This window comes from Tympanuchus pallidicinctus, unplaced genomic scaffold (genome assembly GCF_026119805.1).
Source record: "Tympanuchus pallidicinctus isolate F22 unplaced genomic scaffold, pur_lepc_1.0 scaffold10, whole genome shotgun sequence".
Taxonomy (NCBI): Eukaryota; Metazoa; Chordata; class Aves; order Galliformes; family Phasianidae; genus Tympanuchus; species Tympanuchus pallidicinctus.
This window is the reverse complement of record NW_026294619.1, coordinates 13018307-13033340: the sequence shown is the minus strand read 5'-3', so window position 1 is coordinate 13033340 and position 15034 is coordinate 13018307. Positions and strand designations below refer to the sequence as shown.

Genomic DNA, 15034 nt, shown 5'->3' with positions numbered 1-15034 from the left:
TTTCTGCATTGCTCCAGCCATGCTGCAGTCACTGCAGTCCATAGAATATAATTTCAATAAAATCATCCCTTTCCTATTTTGCCATGCAGGGAGTTTAGAGGCAGCCACACTGTAAGACATGCAGAAATTCTGGGGGCTATATTTACAGTATTATCATATACCTACAGATTGTAAAAGGCTCAAGTACAGACCTGGCTTTTCAGACAATGATGACTCAAAAGTTCAGTGACTTGAATGGCCAATTTTCCTAATAGTTTCAGTTTCCCACACCTTGTTTACTCTGATGAAGGATGATTAGATAAGAACCAGCTCTTCAAAATCAGAATATACCCACAGATTCCTAAAATCTAGACTTTATCCATCCCAAGCATTATATCCTAGAGGCTCTCAAAACAAAGACAGCTAACTTTAAGCTATGAATTTGCAGAGTACTTTTCAGGTCAGTGAAAAAAAAATTCAAACCGTTCTTGTTCCTCACATTGCTCTCGCATTCTCCTCGCTGGGTCAAACTGAGCCAGTTCTTTCTCGACATAGTAGAGCACTTTCATGGAGTCCCTTTCCTTGTCAGTCTGGATCCTGTACCCTTTGCGCACTGCTACGGAGAAATTAAAAGGAATCAGTGGAAAATGCATTGAAGTTCAAGGAGACTTTCAGCCAATACTGCTTCGATAGCTGAGTTCATGTCTGCAGGCAGGTAGGCTGCAGCCTCCAAAACAATGAGTCAGTCCTTGCTTCAGGAGAAATCTGTCTGTAAGGTGGGACGTGTAGTTGTGAGCAGCGGCATCATTTATAAAGTTTACAGAGACAGCAAAAATGGCTTGGAAATGCCCAGCCTATAGAACCACGTACATCAAATGGTGACAGAGGATGACAAAGAGAAAAGTAGCACTCGTTTCCCTTCAGTGATACAAGAAGGATTTGTCATGGCATGGGAGAAGCAGATCCAGAAGGTCAGACTGCTTCTATGCAGCAGGGGTCATGAGACTGCAGGGGAAGCAGGTGGCTGAGCATTTGGGAGCTGCACTAAGCAGGACCAGCCCATCTCCTCACTCAAGGACTTCTGCTCACAAAGGTAGAAGAACATGTGGCAGAAGCTCCACAGGATACAGATAGAAACAGAGTCCCATAAAGCACACCACACTGCTTTGAAATTTATACCAAACTCAATAAAGGGGCCAATCAGGTTACTGAGTAACTGAAACTGTTTCCTCTGGCATTCTTTATGCGCTCTATCTTACAGAAAAGGTGAGTCTCACATATGCATTAAGCTCTCAACTGGGATTACTCCATTTGCAGGGGAAGTCTGGACAGCTTTTTTGGCTTTGCTATCTTCCTTCATGTAGAAGAGACACACCTGGAGCTACAGCAGCTCTAACTCCAGTAGGCTGGCTCCAAGCACACTTCATGGCTAACCTGGCGACCTCAAGGCAGGCCTACAGCTAGCAAGTAGAAATCTGCCTTTTGGAGCTGTGAAGAATATAACGTTTCTACAGCAGATTGTTTAAGGAAGGTCTCAACCCAGAGCTACTCCAAGATGGACACGAACACAGGTCTAAGTCCAAAAGAGTGAATGTTCAAAGCCTCACCAGAGCACTGTCATGAGGATGTGACTTACTACCACAAAATGAACCTGTCTGCCTTCCAGGGGGTTGGTATATTCCCTTGCATTAACACTGCAGTGTTGCACAAGCATTCCCCTTGAGGCATAATTTTAAAAAACAGCTGGATGGTGGTACTGAGCCACTGTTTCTTCTCTGTTTTATTCCATACCCCAATGGATCATGCCTTAACATATGGGTTTGATAGTATGCTGCATAGTATGTACTGTGTGGGCTGAATAAGGACTTGCCAGCAGTATTTTTAGGCACCTTCTGTCCTCAATGGCTATGCCTGTGTCTGTGCACTATTAAATAACCATGGCTCTGTCTCAGAAGTAGCTGTGCCACAGAAACAGGTGGAACAATTCCTGTAATAATCCTGAAAATTGCTGAGAAAGGAATGTGCTTTACTGAGGGTTTTGACTGTGTGCATGTAAAGCAAATAACTACATCCTGAAATACTACTTTGTGCATTACTTTGTACAAAAGGTATTAGGTGTTAAAACGTACTACGTGTCTATCACAGTCCTGCTTTCAGCGTGTCTCCAGAACAAACCCATACAGCTCAGCCAACAGCAGCCTGGGTTTCAGTTTTATTATCACCATAAATGCACGTATAATGACTGTAAATGCACAACATGACTTACAGAATGCAAGGAACTCTGCCTTTCAAAGCAGAAGGCCAGCACGTCTCTTTGAGTGAGGCTGCAGCTATGAAGAAGGGTTGGCACAGCATGAGCAACAGCACAGCAAGTTCTCCACTTTGCCTCACTATTGTTGAGCTCTGATCTGGTACACTGCCAAGAAAGAGACCTCTTGCTATTCTTCCTACTAACGTGCCTCTCGGGAGCTCAGCTGAGCTACCACCTCATTTCTACACAGGCCAACAACCAACCATCAGCTGGAAATGACTCTGACCTACTAATAACCTTTGGGGACCTTGAGCAGCAGCTTCCAGACTCTGGCTCAGAGTCAGCGCTCATACTGAGACTGTGCCAAACATCTATTTGGGCAACATCTATAGCTCCTGAAAATGATGGGAGAATTAGCTAGACACCATGCTAGCTTCATGCTTGACTCGCTATTGCAGCTGTGTATCAAAAGGAAAACTACCTTCTTGGTTAATTCTGTAAGCATCTAGAAATTAACCTTCAAATTAAATCTGCAAAGATGACCATGAGCAGCTCATAAAAGGTATTTTCTATTATAGATAAGGCATATTTTGTCTCTAAGTTTATTGAATACTTCCAGCAATTATTAAATCTCTTTATTATTCCCTCACGTGAGAACCAAATTCTCACATGCTTCCTCTTCATACCCTTCTTCTTCTACAAATTGTCAGAATCCTTTAATCCTTTAATAAGGTCTGCATATTTTTAAGCCCATCTCAATTATATGGAAATGAAGATGCAGGGATATTAAACCACTCCTTCTCTAAGTCACAAAGAATGGAATGTTCTTCCCTGTTACAGTTTATTTTCCTCTTCTGAACAGTTTATGAATTTCTAATGCTTAATCTGTGTAACTACGGGCAGGCTTTTTTTTATTCTTCTGTGGGTGGAACCAAGTCAGACAAAACTGTAAACTGTTTTCCTCTCCTGAAAGGACAGCACTGCTATTTTTTTGGGGCAAGTGTTGGGAATTAAGAAATTTCTCATCCTTCTACACTTCTCGTAGGAGAGGTCTGGAGTTCAGCTCTTGGATCAAAGACTTCCCTATGTGCATGGATTAGAGAATCTGTGCAAGTCTCCAGGCAACCATTACATTTAAAATAGGCAGAGCATACATCCTAACTTATGTGTTGCCAACCATCTTCTAAATATGAGAACTGAAATTTCACTTTTATTTCCTGTTCAGACCTAAGTTTAAGACAGAGTTTCTAAGCTTCACTGGAGCTTTGTTGTGCGGTATTTATGTAACTAACTGTAGGCTACTCTTTAAAATATCCCCACACCTTAGTTTGCTCACCAGATCACCTCACATGGGTCACCTCCAAGCACAGAAGCCAGCTAAGGAAAAGGCTGCCCTTTGCAGACAGTCAAGACAGGATTACAGAATCCTCCATTCTCCATCCCAGAGCATTTCTGATCCCACTGACCAATTTCAAATGAACCAGACAGAAGGACTGAAGTCTCACAGATATAAAGCTTTTACAAGTTTCAGATCAGACTTATCCTGGCTATGTGGAAGACACAGAAATCGTAATTAGTGTTTCCTCTGGGCAAAGACCTTTGCCATCCATTCAACCATTAACTGTTTTGTTTAGCTTGCTGTGTGGCCAACCAGCAAACACATAGTTTGAAAGTGCCACGTAATTGTTTTCTCTTCTACAGCATCTAATTAGGGATATGCTGGCACATGATGGAGGAGCCTAAGAGGCAAGGAAGAGAATGTAGGTTGATACCAATCTTCCTTATTGGCACAGTTCTAGGAACACATTTTACACGCAGTCCCCTGAACAACAGGAGCACGATCCGGGCTAAGGCCTTGTCCAAACTATTACAGTAAATATTAATTAAGAAAAATAAAGCTTAAGAAACTCTGTTGTCTCTTCACAACAGCTAAAACTCAATGTAATAATATTAGTATTACCACTATGGAAACACGTAGTATTACCTGTCAAATTCTGAGTTAAGGGCTTAAGACTCACCATTTTGGATTATATAATAAATGCACCCTTCTGTGTTATAAACACGGATGCCAAGAGCCACTCCATCTTATTTCCAAACACATCCACTGTTTTACACTCTGCATTTGTGCTCTGCTGGTAAAGAGATGAGTACTGGGTCTGTGACGTGACTCTTACAAAATCCCTCAGGTTCCCACAGCCAATGCCGCACTCTACATGAAGTGACATTTAGCACAAGAGGGAAAAAAAGAAAGAAAAAAAAAAAAAGCACTGAGCTGTTTTTCTTCACTTTCCAACAAAGATTTTTCAATTGGATACATTCTGCTTTGGGTCAGTGACTGATTTATTTCCTATTTCAAAATGTTTCATTCCAGGGCTCTGTTTTTATTTCAGGGGAAAAAACTATCAGACTGTTGAAGGAAAATACTTCTAGTAATTCTGGAAAGTTTAATGCATTGACTGGGGCAGGGAAAGGCTGCAGAAGATTGTTCCAAAAGCTTAATTACTTGAGAATGCTACTTGATTGTGTCTTTTTTTTGGAACTCTCTTATCAACACACTATCATGAGTAAACTTAACGACTGATTATCAGTGCAGTGCTTTGAAATCAGATGTGGCTGAGTCAATGGCAAACACACTGTGTCAGTATGGAGACTACCTTGGTAAGAGTCACTTCCTCTCCAGAAAGTTTCAGATCAGACAGCTACTCTGATCCTGAAACGCTTGATGTGGCTAAATACTTCATCCTTCCTGAAGGCAGCTTCCTTTCACAGCAGGAGAAGTGACCCTGAACCAAGACAGAGCCACCGTACCAATACTCCGTGTCTGATATCGATCCATAACTCCCTTCTAGTTAGAAGCATTCTGTCACTCACAGTTCATAAATGAAAAGGCTGAATAAGCCAAATGACCTAGTGACTTCTGTAACACAGGGGAAGGGATCCAGCCTCTAATGTTCTTGGGTAGAAATGATGAAGAGGCACATTCCTGTGCCCAGATTGTTACATGGACATCACCACATGTTACAGCAGAAACTGCTGCAGGAGGGCAAGCAGTGACCCATTGAGAGCAGCAAGAGTGGTTTACCAAGAAAGAGTAGCTTCTAAGGCATTGGCTCTAAGAAGAAAATGGCCACTGTTTCTGCTCCCCTGAAACCATTCACCCTTTTTTATCCTGCAAGTGAAGTTTTACAGCTGTATCAAACGAGGCTCAGAGCTTGGACCTCCCATTCTCCACTGACCTAATTCATTACTCAAGCTGATATTCCGCTGACAGCACTAGGAAGGTTGGACTACATGGCCCTAAGGGATGCGGCTGTCATTGTCAATGTCAGGATCAAGATGCAGTTTCTCCAGGATTACCCTGTTCATAGCACTCTATAGATGATGTTCACCCTTCCCTTTCTCAGCCCTGCTCCCAGTACGTGGACCGAATGCTGTGAATTACCATTTTGGTTTCCTCCACCAGTGTCACTTGGAGCCAAGGGAGGTGGGTGTGACTTATCCATTAGCACAGCAGGAGACGGGACACCAGCTACAGGAACACTGGGGATGTAGTACGGACCTGGGATGGAGGAGACCGCAGGAGGGTACCCTGCTTTTGCTGCCTTGCCTGCAACATACACTGAAAAACAAAAAGAACACACCAGTCAGCACTGCACCAGCTTTCTCCAGACCCACGTGTCACATGACAGAAACCTGCAAACCATTGATGCTGGTGACATCCCAGCAGGAGATAACTGGACAAATGAAATGACAAGGACCAATCTGATATTCTCTAAGCCTCCACGGGAACTGGGGGAATTAAAAAATGCACATGTCAAGTGAACACTGTAAGATGTCTGGCAACAGAAAGACAACCAGCGTGTCTGAGACAGCGTTTCTGCTGCCACCATTTAGTGGCAATTCAGCTTCTGAAACAACTGATGACTCAAGCTGCAGGAATGAGGCTCACGAAACTTGACAGATCTGCCTGACTCCGATGGGAGAAGCTTGCTGGGTCACAAGGATTCTGCACTGTTGCAGAAGGCAGCTGCTTTTCAATGTTGGGAAAATACTTCTCTGGATGGTTTTAGTCTGCCCCCACAACACTCACTGACATGATGGCAACTTTGGAAGAGGAGCACGACACTGTGAAGAAGGCACAGCTGCCAAGGCAGGGAGGACTTGGAAAATTACATTTGTAATTAACTTTGAGCGCTCAACCATTGAGTAATAGGTCAGATGCTTCACTCCCCAGGAACTAGTTCTTCAGTTAAGCAAAGTGCTCAGGGCAAAGGAAGCAACATTTGCAGATTCTCCTCCTGTTCTGCTCCTGCCAGGGAGCAGAAGTATGAAAGATCTGCATCAGCTTGGATGGGGTCACTCACACGCCCGGGGACAGCAGCAGGACTCAGGGCAGCAAGGACAGCGGACGTAACAGCAGCAGCTATGCGGGCAGCACTGACACCAGCAGATCCCCACCAGGAGGAAGAACAGGAACGCTCCCAGGATCACCAGGCCCACAAAGACCCACTCTGGAAAAAACAGGGAGAAAAAGAAACTTACAGGATTGCACATCACTGGAGAAAGGAATGGCAGCAACACTGTCCCTGCAGAGACAGGCAGGTGAGGCTGTTAGCAAAAGTGGGTTCCCTCCTGGCCTAGAACTGCATTGAGCAGAAATGGCACATGGTGTTGAGAACCAGAGCTGCAGGAATGTAGTCCCTTCCCATGTGAGAAGGAGCAGCACGGAGGCAAAAGCTCTGTCTCCCCAATACGGAAACCCTTTGTCCCAGAGCAGACCTGTATGAATGCTGCAGGACGTGCTCCATTAGCATTTGTGTCTCATCTAAGACTCATTCTTCCTGCCTACGTTCATGCCCTGCTTGTGTGCTTGTTCCCTAACTATATTCTAATTTTAATGGGCACAAACTATGGCGAAAAGCAGGCTATAAATAACCCAGCAAATGAGCCAGGCCTGCCCCTTCGCAACTAGGCCCACGCACACAATCATTCTTTTGAATGTGCTGAACGAACATCCTATTCAGGCGCTGCAGCCAGTCAGGAAACCTAACAGCCACTTCTTTTTCATTTTCGCTTAAGCCTCAGATGAAGACTGTAAAAGAGATGAGGTAGAAGAGCTGGTCACAAAAATCACCATGGGGTTTTTATCGTCTCCGTTTACATGATGTGGGAAGGGGAGCAAGGAAAGGTTTCTCAAAGTCTGCTGTGGGAAACTTGCAGCAGCAGGAGCTGTGGTGCAGACAGGTGCCTAGCCTGCAATGGGGCAGCTCCCAGCTTCGTGTCTAACCATCGTGCACTGCACAGGGGATGGTGTGCACAAAGCTGCACATGCCTCCACACGGCAGCCCCCTGGATCAGCAGAATGGTCAGTAAACACAGCCACACCAAGGAATTCCAAGACTCTGAATTTACCCCTTTGCAGCAGAGGGATGTAACCACCTAACCAGAACTCAAGACTGCTGGTAAATGAAGACCAGCTGGGAAGGCCTCCACAAGTTCCTACAAGGTTGTCCAGCCACCTTGGAAAGCTGCTAGGAAGGTAAAGAAAGAAGTGGTAGGGTTGTTCAGCGGTGGAAACAGCAACAGACCACTCTTTCTGAACAGAAGTCAAGTGTTCACTGCAGGGCTTCCCAGTACACTGTTCTTTAAGCTGCAGAAGGCTGCTGCAAGGATTGCATTGTGAGTAGAGAATCACACTGGATAAATGCAGTACCTCTCACCTGGGTCACTGAGCTGAAAAGGCCAGAAAAGGTGTTCAGCTTGGAACAACCAAAACACAAGATTTGTCTAGTTCTTAGTTTTTAAAACACGAAGACGAGAAATCTCATTTTTGATTCATCGAGAGCATTCTGCTTGAACAGAAGTAAAATTGTTGCCTTTGTTGGCATTTTCCTTTACCCTTTTACAAACCACTGCTTTTATTAAATGCAATTTTTAATTTCAAACTTCCTTTAAAATTCCTTTCAAATTTCCTTTAAAAAAATGTCAGCGAAAGATCTGGCATTTACAAATCAAAACACTTCATTTCAGAAGTGTAAAGTGAAATGTTTTATGTTTTTTAAATACTTTATTTCGCTCGTGGCTGAAACAGCTGAATTTCTCTTAAATTTGCATTAATTTTGGTCCTTGTGGAATTTTTTTTTTTTTGTTAGTCTATGTCAAGAAGAAAAAGAAGAGCTAACAGATAAGGAAATGGCTGGAGGGAAGCATTCATCAATTGAAAGGTAACAGCTGATAGGAACTTACTAGTACAATTCCTCAGGATGGTTCTAGGAACCATTTTATTGTTTTCCTGAATGACCTTGACAGAAAATAAGAACGTGTTAATGCAGCTTGAGAGCAAGAGGTAGCAAAGCATAGTCACCAAAGGCTGGGATGTCTTAAAGAAAGGGCAAATTGTCCTTGGGCCTACAGTAAGAAACACGAAACACGACAATATGCTGAACTTCAAGGTATGCAACAATAATTGTAGAGTTGCACGTTCAAGGATCAAGGACAGTTTCTGCAGTGATGGGGACCACGTTACTTGAAAACAAACAAAAAAGAAAGGACAATTCCACCACAGGACAACTGTAACTGCTAATGTTATACATCTACAAAAAAAAGTAAAAATAATCCAGTGCTCCATAGTGGAGGTATTTCCAGGAGCATTCAGGAATGCTTTTACACAAGGACTTCATGCGACTCCACCTGAAATTACTGATGTTATACAGCTCTGGTCATCTTTGTACAAGAAAAGGCTAACTGAGGCAGCAGCTGATGCAAAGCAAAGATTCAAGAGCAATGAAGGGATTTGACAACCTGCCTTGCACAGTGAGAGCAGAAGTTTGCTGCATTAGTCCATCAAAAAGAAGGCTGAGAGCAGTCATAGCTGTTGCCTGGAAATATGCTAGGAGAATGAATGCTAGGGGGAAAAAAAGGCATTATAGTTAAAGGTCCTAAATAAACAAGCGCAAACAGGCTATGAGCAATGCAGATGGAAGCTAGAAGCAGTGTACCAAAGAAAGATATCCAATGGGAGAAAGAAAGGACAAAATCAGACTAAGCTTATGAGAAGTATAAAATTAAAAGGTGCTTGGGAAGCAAGAAAGATAGAGAGTCAGACTATTTATTCCAGTCTGGTGTTTCCTAATCTGTGCCACTCCAAGCAGGACAACAGCTCAGAGGCTTCTTTTGTCACATTCCTGTTGAAAAAAAAAGCACTGCATGATGGAAGTGACCAGCCACAGCTACACAGTGAAGTGCAGGTGTCAGGTCTCCAGACCTATCAGTGAACTCTTCACTAACAAAAGATAAAAAGATAAAGGGACAAAAGCCTGGTAGAGGAAAAAAATAGCAAGTTCACTGTAGCATACCTGTGGTCCCTCTGAAAATGTTCTTGGAGTATAAAAAGATATCAGATTTGTATGCGCTTTATGCACTGCAATATATTCACTCAGCACCATTAGAAGATACCTAAAATCCACATCCAGGTCATGGGGACCTATGAGTCAGGATTTGATCTCACAGAAAGTTAGACCATTTGCTTCTGTGATATGGCCATGAAAGCAGTAAAAGAGCCTGCTGGCTCCTCCTTAATGCACAAAACTGGGAGTTCAAACAGCTTTACCTGCAATTCCCAAATTCTAGCTGGAACAACCATTACCTTCTCTCACAGCTCCTCCAGAAACAATTGTGTAACCCTGAGATTTAATTGTTTACCAAGTTGAAATGCTACGTGGCCTCACTGCCTGAAAACCACTGGTTTGTGTTTAAGAGCGGTTGATTTTGTTTACTCAGATGATGTGTGGTTTGTCACTGCCTTCTACGCTTTCTTGTTGTTTATACACACACAGTGGGGGTACCAGAAAATTACCTGGTCAACATACAGGAATTTTATACCCATTAAGACTGTAAACAGTGAAAAATAATGTTAGGAAACAGAGAATCAATCTCTGTCTGTGCTGAAGACATCAATCCCTTTCCTGCCACAGTGAGCTTCAAGGGAGCTTTTGGTTACTTTGGAGGTGGGGAGTATTTGCCTTCTCTCCATTTCCATCTTTGGGACAGCTTTGAAAATAGCTTCACACATTTATGTGGAGATGTATTTTTGCACAAAGGTGTGAAAGAATGCCTTCTTGGGCACTGTCAGGGGATGATCATGACTCTAGGGCTAAATGTTCCCACAGCTCTTCCCTCTCAAGGACAATGTGTTGCTGTTTCTTCTTTAAGGAGCGCCAGAATTGGCAGCTGTTAGTTTGGCTTGTGAGCGATTTGTCATGGGCAGAGAACTCTCACAGCCCATCCAACCACCTGGTGTCACCTAGATAATGCCCTGGCCATGCAGCACAAGGACTGTGCCACCAACGTGTCACTAGACAGTGCTCTACTGCTAGCACCTCCTGTGCTACCATCTGTGGCCATGGCTGTATTAGTACCCACAGCACACAGCCAGGCAGAGGAAGCTCCTAGCAAGCTAGGGTGGGTGACACACAGAGCCATATGGGCACATGAAGCTGTCAGTGTCTTCACAGGTTGCAGCAGTGTTACCTTTGCTTTAGAAGAGAGCTTGATACGAAACCTCTTCTGAACAGCACTGGAATTTCTGCTATCACAGTGATCCTGGCAGGGCATTAACATCTCTACGGGTCATCTCCCAGACCTCCCGTTCCTGTCCCTGTCCCAGATTCAATCCTCCATTTTCAACCCAACACACATTCTCAGTAAGCAGCAACAAGTTTTTTTTTTTTTTTCTTCCCCAGATAAAATACACGAGTTAAAATGCACACCACATAAAAGATGCTGCAGAAGGATAAACAGACAAGATGACAGAAGACTGGGTAATTAATGGGTGAAATGGCTGAATACCTGGCATAATCTCCACAGCAAAACTGGGCAAGAGATCAGCAAGCAGCCCTGTCCTGCCTAGAAGAGACAGAAGGAGGAGAACAAGGAGAAAGGTTACTGCAAGAAAAACAAACTTCCCATCCCCTGCCTTAGCTTTCAGTCCCCTTCATCATCAGCCCACTTGCACTCCTGTCAACCACAGATATCACCACGCTCAGTGCCAGGTGTCTGCCCCTGCACCACTTCCATTTGTCTGGCCTTGCACTGTGTCTTCATTAGCAGAGCTGCAACAGGAGGAATATCTGGAGCAGAGTTGCTCTGATTTAGGTACAAAACAACAAGAACAGGGAGGTCTCCTTGGCATAATTACAAGATAGTATCTTGCTGGAGTTATGCTTTGCACATACAAAAAGCTCCTGGACATGCGCAACAGCCTTCAAACATAAGAATTTGGTTTACTTTAAAAAGATTACTGGTATAGTTTTCAAATGGATGTAAAGCAACTTTAACGCAAGGCCCTTGGCAAGTCAGTCACATGCATTCGACACCTGGGGATGGGGCTCTCCATGTGGGGCTCTGGCAGCTTCAGAAACAGCTCCAGGAAAGATGTTTTGAAACATGACTGTGAGTATGTGCTGGTTGTTTCACAATGAACAAACAACTCATTGAGATTGTATAAAGACAAGCCTGCAGTGGAGCAAATTAACCAGGGAAGGATTCCTATGCAACTTCATGGAATCACATTGCAAAAGGAAAACAAACAAATAAACAAAAGAATTTGACTTTTAATTTATAAGTGAACACAACAAAAAATCCAAGCTCCACGGCAGTTTGGGGCCTATTTGTTTTGGCACTGAATGTCTGGGATATTTCTGATACACAGCAAACATCCTACACAGTGTTCAGATATAATTTACACACATCTATGCACTGGCAGAACATGACTGTGTGCATCTGTGCTTTGTGCTCCTTTAAATTGCATCAGGTTCGTGCTTGGTTTTCTAATGACATACATAAGGTAGGGGAGTTCCATTTGAGAGAGAGATATATTGTGGATGGACTGTAGCAAAGGCAGCTAAGGACTAGCCAGTGCAAAGGCTGCCCCATAGTCCTGCAGGTCCAGCACGAAGCAGCGCTCAAACAATGATGAATTGGATCCCAAGTTCCTTGCTCTCTAGCCTGTCCTTGAAGCATGTTATAATCAAAGAGATTGCCACTCTCTGTTTTCCTTAAATGTTTCAGCAGAGATTCTGTAGATATAAAAAATCCACCAGGATGCCTGCTGGAGCCATAATAAACATCCTCTGAATGTAGGCAGTGCTTTGCAAACAGTTGCAACTCATCAAAGCTGTCTATTGCTCACTGTAACACCATCATGGGTGCTCCTGAAGTCTTAGCAAAAGACACAATGCTTAACATTCAGATAGTTGCTCCTCATTTACTACTTTGAAAAGGACTCCTGCCACCAGCATACTGCAATATTTTAATCTACAGATACAGTTTCATGACATTGATAGCATCACCTGTCCAAACTGCTGCCAGCTAGCTCATTGTACAGAAGACCTTATGTGTGCTTTCTGCTCTCAAAAAATGGGCACACACATAATACATGCAGGGTAGGTCCTCTGTGTTACAGTCCAAGACCAGCAGCAGGCATCAATGGACAAACAACTAGAGGCGAACAGCTAATGTAAGGCTGTTCACCGTGCAATCCCAGTGACAGCTCTATAAAGCTCAAGCTCCATCTCACAAGCCCAAGTAGCCATGCTTTGTTTTGAACCTATCCTAAAAGTTAGCAAGGCACTGGAACAGGTTGCCCAGAGAGGTGGTGTACAGCGCATCCCTGGAGACACTCAAGGTCAGACTGGACAGGGCTCTGAACACCTGATGGAGCTGTAGGTGTCCCTGTTTACTGCAGGGGAGATGGACTGGATGGCCTTTAAGGCTCCCTTCCAACTCAAACTATTCTATGATAAAAGCCTCAACCCCTGAACTTGCTGGGGCTTACAGTGCCTTGCGATCCTCCAGAGGAACCTTACACTCAAGACATAAGAAGCACCCCCCAAAAACAACAGCGCTGTGAAGACTCATGATAAAGACAACCAAAGCAGTTTTCCCGTGTTACCTATAACCAGTCACTGCTTCCCTGTCTGTGCAGCCTCTCTCAGTCCTGCTGAGGGGTTACTGTCCCAGCCCCATGGGGCCCCACTGCCACTGTGAGGGGGTGCACAAAGCTTTCACAGGAGGGCTGCCCCTCAGCCTTAGCACTGGGCGGCTGTATCCCCCAGATTCTGCTGCATCTCAGCTCTCCCCGTTTCTCCCCCCAAATGAATTCCCTGACAACCCTTCCCCCCGCTGCTGCTCTGCTCAGGGCCAGACAAGCCAGGTCTGGCCATAGGCCGGGTTGCCACAGTGACGAGAGGCTCCTGGCGGTGCTCCTCGCAGAGGCTGACCTCCCTCCACACTACCAGCAACACAAACTCAGGAAGGGACCATGGCTGCTAAGCTGCAGCGTGACTCCATCTGCAAAGATGTCTTCCATGCAAGCTCCCAACACTGAACTCCCTGCAGGCACCGTTGAATGAAAGAAGGAATACAGAGAATGGTCCTGTTTACCAGGGTCATCCCAGGCAGCTCTGCTCGAGCCAGGAGCCTGTCCTCATGTGAGCACAAATCTGGGACACGTTCCCATCACTGTTCCCACAGCAGGCACCCTGCATGCCCCAAGCCTAGCACAGAGGCAGGCCACCAGCCCCCGGCCTGTGGCAACACAGCACAGCACAACAGTGGAGGAGAGACAGGATGGGAAAGCTGAGGGCTGCAGAGTTCCAATGGTGCGCAGGGTACAGGGATGCGGGTGAGGACAGAAGCTGATAGGCAAGAGAAGAATGGACTAGAGTAGGAGGAAACAAATAGCAGTGGAGCAGGGAAAAGCAGGAGTCAAACAGTTACTGAGCAGAGAAAAGACATGAAAATAATGAGGATAAGCACTTAGCAAAAGAGAACAATGGCAGGAATAAAGTAGGTGCAGGTGCAGTCAGGAGCGCGGCAATTGGATAAATATGAGAACGTGGTAAATACTGGCAACTGCATCAATGTGATACGGATCTGGTAAATGCAAGAATAACCATTGAACTGGTTTCCTGCCGGGGGCTGCCTCCGCAGCTCCACCTGCAGCTGCGGGACCACAGGAGGCAGCAGCTGCAAGGGAACATTTTCTCCCTCAGAGGCAGAAGAATCTGCCAAACTGTGCCACAGCCAGAGGCCCTGGCACAGGACACAGCCCCAGGGAGGCCAGAAAGCAGAGAGGAAGCATGGCACTTGTAAATCCACCACTTTTCCAGGGAAGCTGCTGGCAGATTTATTGGGACAGCACGGCTCTCTGCAGCAAGTTCCTCCGCACTCCCTCTGCTCGCAGTAAACTTTACTCTTCCTTCCCATCCTTCCCTTCCTGCTGCCAATTGGAGGGAGAATAACAGCAGCCCTTCTTGGAGATCAAAGTTTTAGCAGGGAACAAAGACCTCCAAGGAGGCTGTTGCCATGGTGACCTTAGTAAGGGAGGCCTTTAATCACACCAGCCTCCTTTGTGACCAGCATGTGGCTGTCACAGGCAAATAAGAAGGAAAAGAGGGGTAAAAAATCCTAGGCAACAAGTAGGGCTCCTAAATGGCGTGAAATAAAGAACTAGGAGTAGCCTGGCGTGAGACGAGCAGGAGATAAAGTATTGGAACTGATTACAAAGGAGGCAGTGCCCAAGGAGGACTGTGCTGGGGGTGGGGAGGCCAGTGGCCTCCCTGGCACCCAGGCCTTTGCCAGCTTTCCCAGCGCTGCCTCTGCCTGCTGGTTCTGCCCACTCTCAGGATCAGAGAGCCCTCGCTCTCTGTGAAGGTGCCCGTGGACACCTTCTGGCTGAGACCTGGCCCTTTCATCCCCAGCACCTAGCCGGGGGCACTGACATCCCTGCCAGTACTGCGACCA

General features: G+C 45.2%; 1 protein-coding gene across 3 annotated transcripts in view; it reads right to left on the bottom strand.

Moving 5' to 3' along the window:
- Positions 1-15034, bottom strand: part of ILDR2 (immunoglobulin like domain containing receptor 2) — a 39691-nt gene that overhangs the window by 10729 nt on the left and 13928 nt on the right. The window contains exons 4-7 of one of the 3 annotated variants that reach the window (XM_052703176.1): positions 11078-11134; positions 6595-6741; positions 5673-5849; positions 479-595 (exon numbers count right to left, since the gene is read on the bottom strand). In XM_052703176.1, coding sequence (XP_052559136.1) covers positions 479-595; positions 5673-5849; positions 6595-6741; positions 11078-11134 — 498 coding nt within the window. The remainder of the gene's footprint in view (positions 1-478; positions 596-5672; positions 5850-6594; positions 6742-11077; positions 11135-15034) is intronic. The other 2 variants (XM_052703195.1, XM_052703186.1) reach the window with 2 other exon arrangements.